The sequence below is a fragment of the Anolis carolinensis genome, chromosome 2 (genome assembly GCF_035594765.1).
Source record: "Anolis carolinensis isolate JA03-04 chromosome 2, rAnoCar3.1.pri, whole genome shotgun sequence".
Lineage (NCBI taxonomy): Eukaryota > Metazoa > Chordata > Lepidosauria > Squamata > Dactyloidae > Anolis > Anolis carolinensis.
In genome coordinates, this window is record NC_085842.1 from 105,781,975 (window position 1) to 105,796,540 (window position 14,566).

The window sequence follows — 14,566 nt, forward strand, 5'->3', positions numbered from 1 at the left end:
TTCTAACAGAAGTTTCATTGTGGAAAGTTCCAGCAAAACAGAAAGTTGCTTTGTACTAGTTCAGATTACCTTGCTTGCCTATCACATGCTATCAGATCAGTTTCATCCAAGGTTGGTAGGGGAAATATCATAGCTGCTTTCCCTTTCCTCTGGAAAGAAGTGGGTGGACTTTGTTGCCCCCTATCGATTGGAGCTGCCAAGACAAGGAAGTCCAATTTAGCTGCAAAGCAAAATTTCCTCTCAGCTGCCTTTCTTTTAACACTCTGCAAACAGCCTTTTAAGATTAATCTTAGAGCAAGTACTTGCGCAATAAAGGAAAAGTGGTCCAACTTAGCAATATATACCATATATTTGTATTTTAAAAAAGATCAGCCACTTGTACTCTTGTTCTTATAAGTCATTATTTTACAATACTACTGGCGACTAATGTATCCAGTTAAACTGCACCAGTTAATTCTGAAGAATTATCCAATGTTGGTTGTTTAACATCCACTATTTGAATTTTATCATTTTCATTTATTATTTTGAAAGAATATGAGAATGTCCCCTAAACAAATGAACACTTATGTAATGGCACCTTGTTCTTAAAGCTTCACACAAAAATGATATTGGCCTTTGGGATTTGGTAATATTCCCATTTTTCTGAGTGATTAACTTTGAAATTCATCTAGTCTGCCAATCTAGAAAGTGGTTCTCTCTCCTTTGGCGAAGGCAGGCCTCAAATGACCTGGTGCACTTGCTAATGAAATTGTTATAGTAACATGTATTCTGATATCAGTACATCAAGACTATTTATAAATATGCAATATGACCTCAGCCATAGATCCAAAGATCACACAGGCAGTCACAAGGATACTGAATGAACTGTTTATGCAAATAGTTCTAATGATCTGGCACCAAACCTTCACTTTCTAGTCTGATTATGATTTCTAGGTAGTGGTTTTGCCTAATGAAGAGGAGTGCCAATAAGGTCTACAGGAGTGTTTTATATATACACACACAGGTAAATTCTGGATGTTTTATAGTATTTGAAGTGACTTGGAATGCCAGGACTTTGTCTGTCATGAATGTTTTCAACCTTATAGGAGAAAAAGAAATATTTAATTGTTTCAACATTACTAAATCTAGGATGGGGATTGCTTTAAATCAAGATTTAGTCCTCCCAGTTCTCAGGCTTCTCATGCAGTTTTTCCTATAATCACCAATGACTATGAATTCCTTAAAATATTTTAGATGAAAGATTCAAATAGTACTCATCTCAACGAGAAAAGGGGAAAGTATTTTGTCAAGTAATGTAGTTCAAACTCAACAAAAAGCTGTTATCATTAAGGCTGAAGAGTTTTTCTTCATATCCTTTGGAATTTAAAGCTACAGTCACCCTTTTGTGGACAGGACTTCCACAAAAATGAAAAAAATGGCAGGTTGACCATAGCAATATACTGGATGACCTAGAGATTCCTAGAAATAACATTTTAATCAAATCCGCAAAGGTAAAACCTACAAATGTGGAGGGCTGACGAGATTTTCAAGCTCAACGTTGTGTGGATATTCTGCATCTTCTCTAAATCGATTATGCAACAGTGGGACTTTGCATTTTACTCACTAGTTCTGCTGTGACAATAGCAGCTACTGTGTTAGGTCTGGTCAATATTGCTACTCAAACATACTCTCTCACCTTACTCTACTTTGTACAACTCTGACAAAAATATAGGACAAATGTAAACAGCCCCCACAAAAACCCACATCAGTCATGGATATCCGTGTACTAACTATTTCACTATTGGGAAGTGTTGATAAGAGTATGGTTACTTTATCCCCAGAAAAAAAAATCTGTTACCTGAGCAGAATTTCAGATTGCATGCGCAAAAGAGCATCTCACTATCTGGAGGTGCATTTTATAGTAAGTGTGCATGCAAGGGTTCTGTGAGGCCATGGAAAGAAAAACTGAAAGAAGTGACAGAAAAAATGTCTTGCACTGAGGTTATGTATTTCAGCTTTACATGAAATATTTTTATATAAAACTCTGTTAAGTGATTTTTGTCCAATTTAAAAATCTAAAGAATTCAAAAATAAGGCATTCAATATTTTGAAAAAAGTACAGATTTACAAAATATGTATATTCTGTCATGAAAACTTCACACCAACATTATACACTTTGAAAAAAATACAAACAGGATATATTACAAATTTATGTAGCAATAACTTAGGTCATAACATGCAATAAAAAGTACATTAATCAAGGTACACAAGCTTGTAGAGTTTTGAAACTGAAGGGCTTATTTTTGCAAATACACCTGTATGCAAGTCAAACGTGGCACTTGAGAAGTTCCGGGAGCATTTCCTATCGCAAGTTAAATTGTACATGATGATTATGAGGATGCCGGTTAATGAAGTAGTCATTTCTTATGAATCATTCCAACTTTGTTCAACAATAGCAGAAACTCTTTTTTCATATTCACGTTTGTTTTCCTGATAAAGCTGTGCAGCCTGACTATTGGCAGGACTATTTGGATTAGGTTCGTCAAGCAGTGACTAGAGGGTGAGAAGCCAAGGAAGGGGAGAAAAGCAGAGAAATATCCATTAGCTTTATCAGCAAAAGAGGAAAAAAGCATACAACACTAATCAATTTTAGCTAGAAGGTGCCCTGATGTTAGAAATAAGGACCAAAATGTACTTGCCTCATGTACCTTAGCTACATATCCTGACACTACTCACCCCAAACACACTTTAGAAGCAGCGCAGCACATATACTTTTGAAAAATTGTGCTTTTAAAAATGACAACTAACAACTTTTGAGAGGCTATGTTTCAAAAAGCAGCTTCAATCCTATGCAGCATTAGGAATACTTAATCCTGCTGATTTCTATCTATAAGATATCTAACTATTTTGGATTTAAACTCAGTTGTTGTGTACCTTCAAGTCATGTACCTAAGGTCAACCAGTGGTTTCTATGGTTGAGTGGGGATTCAAACCCTGGTCTGCCAGAGTCCTAATCTAACACTCAAACCGCTGCATCACACTAGCTCTCTTTAGACTGTAACTAATTTCCTATCAAAAGTAGTGTGCTATGCTCTACATCTATCATAACAAAATGAGGGTTATGAAACAGACTGGCCTTTCTACAGTGTTACCTGGTGAATACAAACAGTTCAAACTATTCACTATAGCACGCTGCTGAAGACAGAACTGTCAACTGCTCTTTGCTTTGGGGGAAAAGTAGATTTATGTTATTTAAGAAAGTTACCTGAATTGAGGTTAAAATAGATGAGACATCATATGTTGGACTCCAGCGATTCTGAAGGATATCTAAACATATGCTACCATCTGCATATACTAAAATAAAAGTTTTTAGAATTAAATTACGGTTATTTCAACTTTATTTTGTTCAAACACTGGAAAGACAGTAATATATTTTTCCACAAGTTCAATATTTCAATTTATGTTAAGTAGTCCAGCAATCTGTGCAAACTAAGAACTCAATAGGCTTTGTTTTGAACTATGAAGGGCACACAATTTATTTCTAAGAAGACTTTACTTCTTTTATACGTTTTCATGAATATGGCAGCCCGCAATTGGCAGCATAAATCAGGAAAACAAGCTTCACCATTTATGTAGTCCCCATGAAGAAGATCACATACAGATTGCATCTGATTATTTATAATTAACATTATTAGACTTATGTGATCAATTTCTTTCAATTTGCAGCAATTTACAGGAAGGAGGACTATCTTTATATCATTCCACACCAGTGAGAAAATAAATGTGCGTCATAACAGTGTGTGCTCTTTTTTGTTTTTTTGCACAAAGCAGTAATTTTAAGCTTTTTCGGTCTTTCTTCATACTAGAGCCTTTAGGCTTAGTGGCTCTTTTTACGACCTATACCACCTCTAAATATATGAGACCCTTTAGAAATAAAACAACAATCACCAAGCATAGTTCATGGGCAATAAAGAATTTGAGCTAAACAGATTCTCTTCAGCAAACAATAAGGATACTAAGATATTGCAGGGTAAAGATATTAAGATATATACTTACCATTGGGATGAAACATTTTTGATAAAAACCTAACAGTTGGAGGTTTATTTGGATATTCTTCTGAAAATTCTATTATTAGCTTAAAAGTACCTGCATAAAAAATAAGGGGAGGGGAGAAATAAAGGTAGAAATCATGTACATGACACTCATTTTAAGAGCCAAAACATGGTATTTTACATTTTGAATATACTGGTATTTGTATCTTGCCGTATCAAAATACTTTGAGGCAACCTGTAGTCATACAGTACATTTCTAAATTAAACATTTTCCCTCAGAAAATATTCTAATCAGTATGAGGGTCTATTACTCTAAAACCAGCGTTAAGCAAAGTATTTTTTATTTCAAATACTGATAAAAACGGCAGTACATATCTATTAATAGAGAATAAAATCAGCAGCCACTTAAGAGAATTTGGAACAAAAACTACACCACAGGGCAAGTACTCAACTATCAACAGCACTAAAAATAGTTGCATTAATAAGGTATATTCCTATGGAATTTCTAAGGGCTTAGAAACCTATAATAGTGTTATGAATAAATCCAAGTGCAGTTCAAGAGGCATTAAAGTGCTTTAAGAATTGAAATACTGCATTTATTGCTAACTAATCTGATGAATAGTCTCTCCCCCTCCTACACAGTCTGTGTTTCTTGTATTGAACCTATTTTTGTGTAGAAAGCAAGATTGAAACCTGTGCCTGAGATCTCTCTCTGTGACTTTTTCTCTCACTCACACATGTGCCTGATCTACACATGAATTTCTCACTACTGCTATATCCAAGTATTCCCCCTTCATGTGTCGTCATAGAGGGAATAAGCTAGACCTGCCCTTTGAATATTTCCACAGAGACTAACTTTCTAAAGAAAAGAGCCTCCCCTATTAGTGACAATGCTCCACTTCAAATCACACAGAGAGCTTCTACAGGCAGTCCTAAAGTTATGAATAAGATAGGTTCTGTAGGTTTGTTCTTAAGTTGAATTTGTATGTACGTCGGAACAGGTACATTTTTAAAGTGTAACTCGGCCAAATACACACACACACACACACACACACATAAACATAAGCTTTGGATAGCATAGGGAAGGGTTAACCCCCTGTGGTGTTTATTTTGATATCTGTGCCCCTGTTCAGAAAATCTGACCTCATTTTGTCTCTAGATTTGAAAATTTTGGCTTGTTATGAAAACAAGAATTGGTGATAAAGCTTCAGCTGAGACACCTTTTCCCCATGATAACTCTTTCAGGAGTGAATTTCCATTCCTAGGGGATAATTTCTCTCACTTTCTGTTGTCTCACTTCTGTTCTTGGAGCCCCTGGTGGCCAAGGGGATAAAAGCCTCGTAACTTGAAGGTTGGGTTGCTGACCTGAAAGCTGCCAGGTTCGAATCCCACCTGGGGAGAGTGCGGATGAGCTCCCTCTATCAGCTCCAGCTCCATGCGGGGACATGAGAGAAGCCTCCCACAAGGATGGTAAAACATCAAAAACATCCAGGCGTCCCCTGGGCAACGTCCTTGCAGACGGCCAATTCTCTCACTCCAGAAGCAACTCCGGTTGCTCCTGATACGAAATAATAACTTCTGTTCTTAGCTATGAGTCATTTTTAAGTCATATGTTTGTAACTCGGACAGCCTGTACTTGTAGAAACATCTCTCCTCTTCAGAAATTCAGTCTTCAGGTGTGGAGGAGTGGGGCTATCTTGCTTGCCTTTTGGTACATGCTGACATGAAAAGAGGTATCCTAAATAACATTATTTGTAATATAATACTATCAACTATTTGGGAAAACCCCATTTGCAACACAAACACACACCTACTTGTGTGCACAAAGACAGAAAACGAGCAAGCGCTGTAAGTAGTGTTTTCCAACTTTTTAAAATAAAAATGTATTTCCTTACCACATACCGTAAGTGACAAGAATAAGAAAAATACAAATTTAAGCAGTCTGAACTATAAATTTACTGGGATTTATATATTATAAGATACCCACTGCTTTTGTAGGACTCAGATATTTATAACTGCTTAAATGGTTAGACTTTAACTTTTAAAGAACAATTATATCTTTGTCTTTAAAAAGCATTTCCACTCCTTGAATCTAATTTTATTAATTATGCATATAGATATTTTAAAATAACAGAAAAAACTGAACTGCTTTTAACAAAGCAGACTTTCTGCTTTTAAAAAATAGTCCTACAAGACACAGCACTCAAGCATGAAAAATGGGTGGCTAAAGTAGTCTGTTTAAGCCCTGCCAGAACTTTCCCACACTCTGCTATGATTATTTTCAGCAGGACAGCTTTATATACAGTTAAGTTCAAGAGAATTTCCAGCTGCTTTTATTTTCAGATATCAAAAGATGATTCAGGATCATGTGCTTTGGATGAAGATCGACACGTAAAAACACACAAATACAATGGAATGTTTTAAGACATGTAAACTTTCCCTTCAACCCCACCCACCCCCCACTCCATCCTCAATATGTAGGGCTCTGTTGAATACAACTTATGATTGTGAGACTGAAAGTTTGGTTTTAGGCATGGATATTCTTCATTCTCTCTTTTTCTCTCTACCGCTCATTGCCTATTCTTTTGACAATCCAATTGAATACTGGTTAATTCAGCTTTGGAAGACAACAAAGCCTGCCTATCTCAACAGCAACATGTGACCGCACTGTTCCCTGTCTTGAGTGCCTTGATGGAAACTGTGGCCAAGATCCAAAGAGCTACTACTTTAAGGGGTGTTCAAAACTTTGGCAGAACCAATAAAACTGGGGGAGATGGAAGGAATTTGTCATGTAGCAGATTTCTGTTTAAGATAGGCAGGTCAAAAGCATGACTGAATATGCATGACTGGCCTTGTGGCTTTTTGGATCCCAGCCTTTTGTTGAAGGATGTCCTTTTGGCCAATATGTTATTCTCACTGAAAACAGAAATCTCAGAAACGGTCTCCGAAATCTTCTTGACCAATGATCATAATTATCAGAACTTGGGCTGTAGTCCTGCATGCAATCAGTCATATGCAATCCCATTTATAACACTGATGCAAGGCCTATTGATTTGGGGCTTCATTTACACTTTAGTATTGTTGTTGGCATCTGACCTAAACACCCGAAAGCAGTGGTTCTCAACCTGTGGGTCCCCAGATATTTTGGCCTTCAACTCCCAGAAATCCTAACAGCTGGTAAACTGGCTTGGATTTCTGGGAGTTGTAGGCCAAAACACCTGGGGACCCACAGGTTGAGATCCACTGCCCTAAAGAGATCAGATCATATCTGATCTTGGAGGCTAATCAGAGTCAGTACTTGGATGGGAGATCGCCATGGAAAATCAGGCTATGTTTTAGAGGAAGGAATTGGCAAAACCACCTCTAAATATTCCTTGCCTTAAAAAACCTTATGAAATTCATGGGGTTGCAATTAATCAAGAGGCAAATTGAAGGCATGTGAACACAAATGTTTAAATATTTAAATTTAAGTCCATGTACTTTTGCCCATATATGTTTTTGAATGTGACAAGTAGGAATAGGAAATATATGTCCTTCCAGATATTGTCAGATTAGAATTCCTAAAAATCCTTAGCCACATAACCAATGGTAAGGGGTGACAAAACAAGGTGTAAACCAAGACATCTGGAGCAACGCACTTCCTCCATCCCTGATTTATATTGTTGAGAAAAATAACATTTGTATATATTTATGATAGATAGACCTTTGGCTGTTGTTTTCTAGTTTCTCATAAACTGTTATCAAATGTGGGTATTGGAAGCCAATGTAATCAATTATTTCTGTGTTAGAAAAAATGCAAGGAACATTAAAGTACTTACCATCTTCAAAGGGAGTGCCTTCTGGCCTGGAAAAAGAAGACAAGAGCTTTATAAAACAGCTCCTTTAATGTAGGTGAATCAAAACAGAACTCCTGTTTTGCTACAATTTAGGTTCTCATAAAACTGTAGTATACATTCCTGAAGACAGATCTGGAACCAACTTTAAAGATCTCACTGCATTTTCTATGAAAAAAATCTGTCTCAAACTAGAGTTCTGCATGTTAATACAGCCACTGGATTTTCAAAGGCCAGACTGCTGCTGTGGATTTATTATGCTGGCATGATTCCTACTCTGACAAGCGGCTGTTGCATTTTCTCAGTCCCAGTAAAAAAAATCTGGAACACATTTGCAGAAATGGATAATCATATTGGCATTGTGCTTTCCCTAATTTACATAAACGTGAAATTTAAGTAAGAGGTGTTATTAACTCTAAGCAGTTATACCGGAGGAATGGCTGGATTGAGATTTATCTTGTACAATCACTTGTGTAACAGTATGACCAAGCATAAATGAGTATGTATGTAGTCATGCTGTAAACATGCTGCTCAGGATCCTGGCCTACTGCTGCCAGCATGAAATATTTTTGACAGTAGAGTGTTCCACGTTTAATAAAAGGTTTTTTTGCTTGCACATTTACATTTAAAGTCAAAACAATCCTTAAAATAAAAGAAGCCCTTATGTTCCATGCTGCATTGTTACACAGATGACTTTGGGAACTGAGGATTTGAATTTGACTCTGAATCAATGGATTCAACCATCCCAGGGCTGAAAATATTCCACACATACCAAAAATCAATAAATAAAATCCCAGATGCCGACTCTGATTTTGCAATTTCATGTAAAGGACACCATTTTATTACATCATTGTATATTATGAGACCTGAGTATCTATGGATTTTGGTACTCACAGGCGTCCTCCTGGAACAAAATCCCAGAGGATACCAAGGAACCATTGTACTTATTAATACTTCCACCAAGGTGTGTTCAATTGTTTTAGTATTCTTATATAGCATTTCTAGAAGTCTATCAGAAAATAATGTACCCAGAATATATAAATCTTCCTTCCTCGCTTACCCAAATATAACAGCATTCCATTGCATTATATTATTTTCAGATGGTGCACCACTGACCCCCACAGGTGGGTCTTCTTGTAATCTTTAAACAATAAAAAGAAAAGAGAAAACAGACATAAAAATCAACATTACATAAACACATTAGCTATGCAGACTGACAATAATCAGAGCAGACAAGTAATGTACTAGCTTATTCTTGCAAGAAAAATGAGAGCTTTGACCAAGAATACATAAGCATTCTCCCCTACTGAGAAAGATGCTAGTCAGTATTTAAATCAAACTATTAGAATAAGAATTGTATAGACCAGACTAGATAAAACTATTACTAGGAATATAACTATTGGTTTTAAAGTCACAAATTAACAAGTTACCTATTCAAGGAGCTGTCCTATCTGCTCAAAGTACACAGAGAAAATTACTGAAAAGGGTACAAATGCAGGGGAGGCATTAAATCCTCTTGAATCTAACTGCACTGCAATACATTTAAATGGTGCTGTTCTATTTTGGATGGCAGAACAGTCTGGTCTCAAAGTGTACTGTGTCTTCCCTTTTCAACCCACTTCCATATGCTTCCCCGTTCCAAAAACCTCCCATGCGGCCTTCGCACAGCCAGGAAGCATCTTAATTTTAAACGTCATTCAATCCTTTAAACTGGATTATGAAGAGGATATCTTTTACAGACAAACCGAACTGATAGCGTGAACTCCTTCCACGTGGCAAATATGACCTCTGCAACCTTACACCACAGGAGCCTGCCTTCCCTTAACCTTGCTAAACAGTGACGTCACCCTGATAAACATTAGTGAAGCTGTACTTCCTTTACCATGTCTGTTAGAGTCAGTGCAGGAAAAGACACCTGACATAATGCAGATCATTCTCTTAGTAACCTTAACACTGCTGCCTAAATAGACTGAAGGCATCAGATCCTGCCTAATCTCAGAAGCTAATCAGGGTCAGGCCTGGGTACTATTTGGAAGGAAAGTCGCCAGAGAATACCAGGTGCTTTAGGCTATATTCAGAGGGAGGCAAAGACCAACCTCCTACGAATAAATGTAGCAAAATAAACCCCACAAAACGGTCGGTATAAGGGTTAGTTAATTAAAAGACATATAATACCAACGCTATAGGTATTACATGCAAAAGCATCTGAGTAGTTCTTCCCTAAGAAAACCCTTTAAATTCATGGTGTTGCCATAAGTCAATAGCCAACTTGAAGGCACAGATGCACAATGGCAAGAAAATATGTAAGTAAATAAATAACAGCAATGTCAAACAAATACATTTCCACTAACTAGAAAGTCAACATTTACAATAAAACAGCATGAGGGACAATGAGAAATTATGAGCACCATGTAGTCAGACTGCAGTTTCTAGCTCCTGTGTTTACATAGCCCTGTTCTTTCAAGCATGCTCAGTTCAACCAATTTAATGTCAACAGCAGAGGCTATCCAAAACGTTGGCCAGGGAGCAAAGGAACGTGACTTGTTGCTACATGATAGCCAGCTTGCATGCCAGTCCAAACCTAAGCATTAAGCTCCATGGGTCTTTTAGAGATACTTTTAGATCTTAAAGCTTCAGGAACATCATGCTGTGAAAAGTCTTTGGCTGTAAAGATTTTGCTGCCCAAACTGGGCTTTCACACACCATGAGAGTTGACTTGAGATAACAGAAACTATAGGGACCTTTTCCTACCATAACCACCTAGATGAAATAACTCGATCAAAATGTTATTTCTCCTGTTAATTCAAGATGTTTGGAACAAATAATAGTACTTAGAAGAGTTGTAGGTTGTGTTTCAATTATCCCAGAGCTTTGAACTGAGAACTTTCTCCTGGCACACACCTCCTTTCTTGGTCACTCTGCTAAATCCAGCTATCTAGAATATAGAACAAAGGTATTCCATCTTGAAATTTCTGTTGCCACTTATTTCCTTATTCAGCATTCAGAATGTCTTCTTCAATAGTTTGAGAAGTAAAGTTATTTAAGAACTAGCTTGGCTGGGGATCTTTTATAGAAGGAGGGAACCTTTGCCCTCACAGGAATTTGAGGATTTCAGCTCTCATAAACACTTACCACTAGCGGACTACTTGGGGTTGAAGAGACAGTTAAAGACACCACATTCCTTGCTTTATAGAAAAAAAACACTCATTGCTTTATATATGGTACCCTTCTTTCCAAAGGTACCATCTTAGTCCATATAATATTACATCTAAATGAACTCTATTAAGTGCTTTGTAAATTTTGCCCAAAATTGCTTAAAATCTTTTATTACAGTTTTCAAACCCTACCATGAGCATAATCCTCATTCATTTAGGATGTTGTGTGACCTATTTTTAATGCTGTTTCACATACTAGCGCCTCTGAATCCAACCCCAAAGTGTTTAAGGATAGGCGTTAAAATATAAAGCCAACAGAGAAAATCCAAAGGTTATAGCTGTAACTTTTGAGCTTTCTAGATATATTGAAATAGCTATTAAAAGCAGTTAGGCAGTATTAAAAGCTAGTTCCCAGAGCTCAATTCAACATGGATAATACATGTGTAAGAATAACTATTACCTGAAATAAGCCCCAGTGTTCTCAAGAAAAAAAACCTGTTTGGGATTAGAATAATGCTGCATATAGTCACTGTGCTGTGTAACAGCACAGCCCATACTGTTGTGTTGGCATAACCCCATTTAATGTACTGGGAGTGAGGCAAGCATCCGCTGCCCTATGCTGACTCAGCAGCCACTACATGATCTCAATCTGAAATATTTGCCCATTCATAAAGGCAATCTTGCCAATTCCAGCCTAAAACAATGATTGACATCCTGCAGCCGAACGTGCTGACTAGTCAATTTAAATTACAAGGAAACGGTTACACTATTAATGTGGCGATCTAAATCTTTTTACTTGTTCAGGTTATAAATTGTGATTTTGGGGGAGCTGTACATGTTTTGCTGTGGAATCCATCTGCAGTGCCAGGAAAGTCCTTTTGGAGAGCTCGATTTTCCTGGCAGCTTGCTTGAGAAACAGAAAATGGCCATTATTTTTGCTAACTTCAGCATATCCTCTCCAGATGTCACTGAGAACTAAGAAGCAAAGAAGGACAGGACTTCAACTATGGGAAATATCCTACAACAAACATGGGACACAACTCTCCACATACAACAGGGATAATCAACAGGCTTCCTTGTGCAGAGTACAGTGTTCCCTCACTACTTCACGGTTCACTTTTCGCGGATTTGCTATTTTGCGGGTTTTCAATAAACTCTAAAAGACTATTACAAATCATAAAAAATACAATTTACAGCCTAAGGAAGGGAGGAAGGAGAAGCCAAAGGGAGAAAAAAGAGCACAAGCGGCAACGGGAGTAGGAGAAGGCGATTTATCAACACATGATTGGTTGATAAAGACTTAAAATAGTGTATAACTACTAAAATAATGTATAAATATTAAAATAAATATAACGTCCCTACTTCGCGGATTTTCACTTATTGCGGGTGGTCCTGGAACCTAACCCCAGCAATAAGTGAGGGAACACGGTAACTTTTTCTACATTCCATGAAATGGCAGTTTCAGCATAACCAGTTTTCCCCTGAACACCACAAGCTGGCTATAAAGCAAAACTCCCTGTGCTTTTCTCTGCCATTTTCCAAACTTTGCACCATCTTCTAAACCACTTTCTGAAGAGTTTCAATTTTCAAGACAAAACTTTTATATTCTCTCTGTATAGGCTTACGGGGATATAAAGCAGCAAGACTGAAATACACAAACTCTACTCTGGAGCACATATGTGGGGATTAAAAGATTCTGGATGAGACGAAGAGGTGGCGGCAGCATCTAGACTAGAAGTTTTATTTACAACTCCAGAGTTGGCTCAGTGTGTAACCTGAGTCCCTGACAATAGCTCCTTTTATTCTTGAAGCACTGCATTGGCAAGATGCTCTGAGATCTGTAGACGGAGAGAATTGCAAGTGAAACTCTGGTAAAATGTAGAGTTTGTATTCTGAATATATTTAAACCACTTCCTTTATTATCTATGCAATTATTTCCATGAAGGTGACTGTGTCTTTTATGTAACAACTTCAGCATGGGATGCTGAAGAGAGAAAGTTTGGCTTTCAGTCTCCCAAGACAGCAAAGGTTATGTATTAAAGCAGCCATGGGCAAACTTGGGCCCTCCAGGTGTTTTGGACTTCAACTCCTACCATTCCCAACAGCCAAGAGGCTGTTAGGAATGGTGGGAGTTGAAATCCAAAACACCTGGAGGGCCCACGTTAGCCCAAGCCTGTATTAAAGGCTTGGCCACAATTTAGGCAGGATGCCCCAACATGGTATAAACAAACTAACTCCTTCCACCAGGTCAATATTTCTGCCAAGGACAGCCCACTTCACTCCCACTCACTTTTGATCTAGAGGCATTCCCAGAGGGAGAAGCCAATGGTTTCAGCCACTGGCCCAAAAGTACAGACCCCCTTCTCTCTCTCTTTTTTTTTTTGGGGGGGGGGGTACCGTTTTCAAGGGAGGGGCAGGCCACCCTTTAGGCCTTTCGTCTCTAGCTGAATCCTTCTACTTCTTTTAAAGCAGGCATGGGCCAGCTTGGGCCCTCTCCTGGTGTTTTGGACTTCAACTCCCACCATTCCTAACAGCCTCAGGCTCTTTCCTTTTCCCCCTCAGCCTTAAGCGGCTGAGGGGGGGAAGGAAAGGGCCTGAGGCTGTCAGGAATGGTGGGAGTTGAAGTCCAAAACACCTGGAGGGCCCAAGTTTGCCCGTGCTTGTTCTAAAGGAATCCACTTCCATAACAGGAGAGGGAAAGGAAGGGGGCTGAAGTCCAAGGAAAGAGGGACACTTCTCAATCCTTTTGTCCTCCCACCGGTTTGGGGGCCAAGGGTAGGCGGCCCCCTTCTTCCTACACACGAAAGAAAAGGAAAAGAAAGGGGGGAAAGCAGGGGAGGCGCGGGCCCTTTAAGAAAAGGAGGGCCAGCCCCAGCACAGGCCCAGAGAGGAGGGAAGGGGGACGAGGGGAAGGCAGGGGGGCACTTGCCTCTTGAAGTCCCTCATGAGCCTCCGCCTGGCCGGAGTGGACATGGTCTCCCCTTTTCCCGATGGTAAAATAATCCCCGCTCGCCCCTAAACAGCCTCGGCCGGCACCAAGGGCAGCTCACTCCTCAGCAGCGGCGTCGACGTCGTCCGCTGCCGCCGCCGCCTCCTGCTCCGCTGCTTCACAAACAACTCCGCAATGGCGTCTCCCTCCGCCAGCAGGAGGGAGGGAGGCAGCCTCCCTTCGGGAACGTACCACTGCCCCTACTTGGAGGGGGGGGAGGCAGGGAGCCTTAGGAACGTACCACTGTGGAAGGGGAGGGCGGCGTTAGGCGTTTTTTCTCTCCTCCCAGGAACCTCGCTTCGACATTACGATGCGTTCAGGGAAGGAGAGGCAACGACATCATCTATTTTCCCAAAGAGTTGGAAGAGACCATAAGGGCCATCCGGTCCAACCCCCTCATTCCATTCCAATGCAACAGCAACAACAACAACAACTTCTCCGCCCTGCTGGTGGAAAGAGTTGCTTGGTGGTGCTTTGAAATCTTTATTGCCCTTTATGGCAGAGTTTCACACAATCCTAAAACAGAAAGGAAGAAACCATGAAAATGAACAAAATCTG

The 14,566-nt window shown here is 39.1% G+C and overlaps 1 protein-coding gene across 1 annotated transcript; it reads right to left on the minus strand.

Annotated features, from left to right (window-relative positions):
* Nucleotides 1-1,966: 1,966 nt before the first annotated feature.
* On the minus strand, nucleotides 1,967-14,309 carry ube2b (ubiquitin conjugating enzyme E2 B). Its single transcript, XM_003217397.4, has 6 exons — nucleotides 13,949-14,309; nucleotides 8,925-9,005; nucleotides 7,850-7,875; nucleotides 4,036-4,125; nucleotides 3,245-3,333; nucleotides 1,967-2,532 (listed from the first exon to the last, which is right to left on the minus strand). The coding sequence occupies exons 1-6, from the start codon at nucleotides 13,990-13,992 to the stop codon at nucleotides 2,404-2,406; spliced, it is 459 nt and encodes a 152-aa protein (XP_003217445.1). The 5' UTR covers nucleotides 13,993-14,309; the 3' UTR covers nucleotides 1,967-2,403.
* Nucleotides 14,310-14,566: the final 257 nt, after the last annotated feature.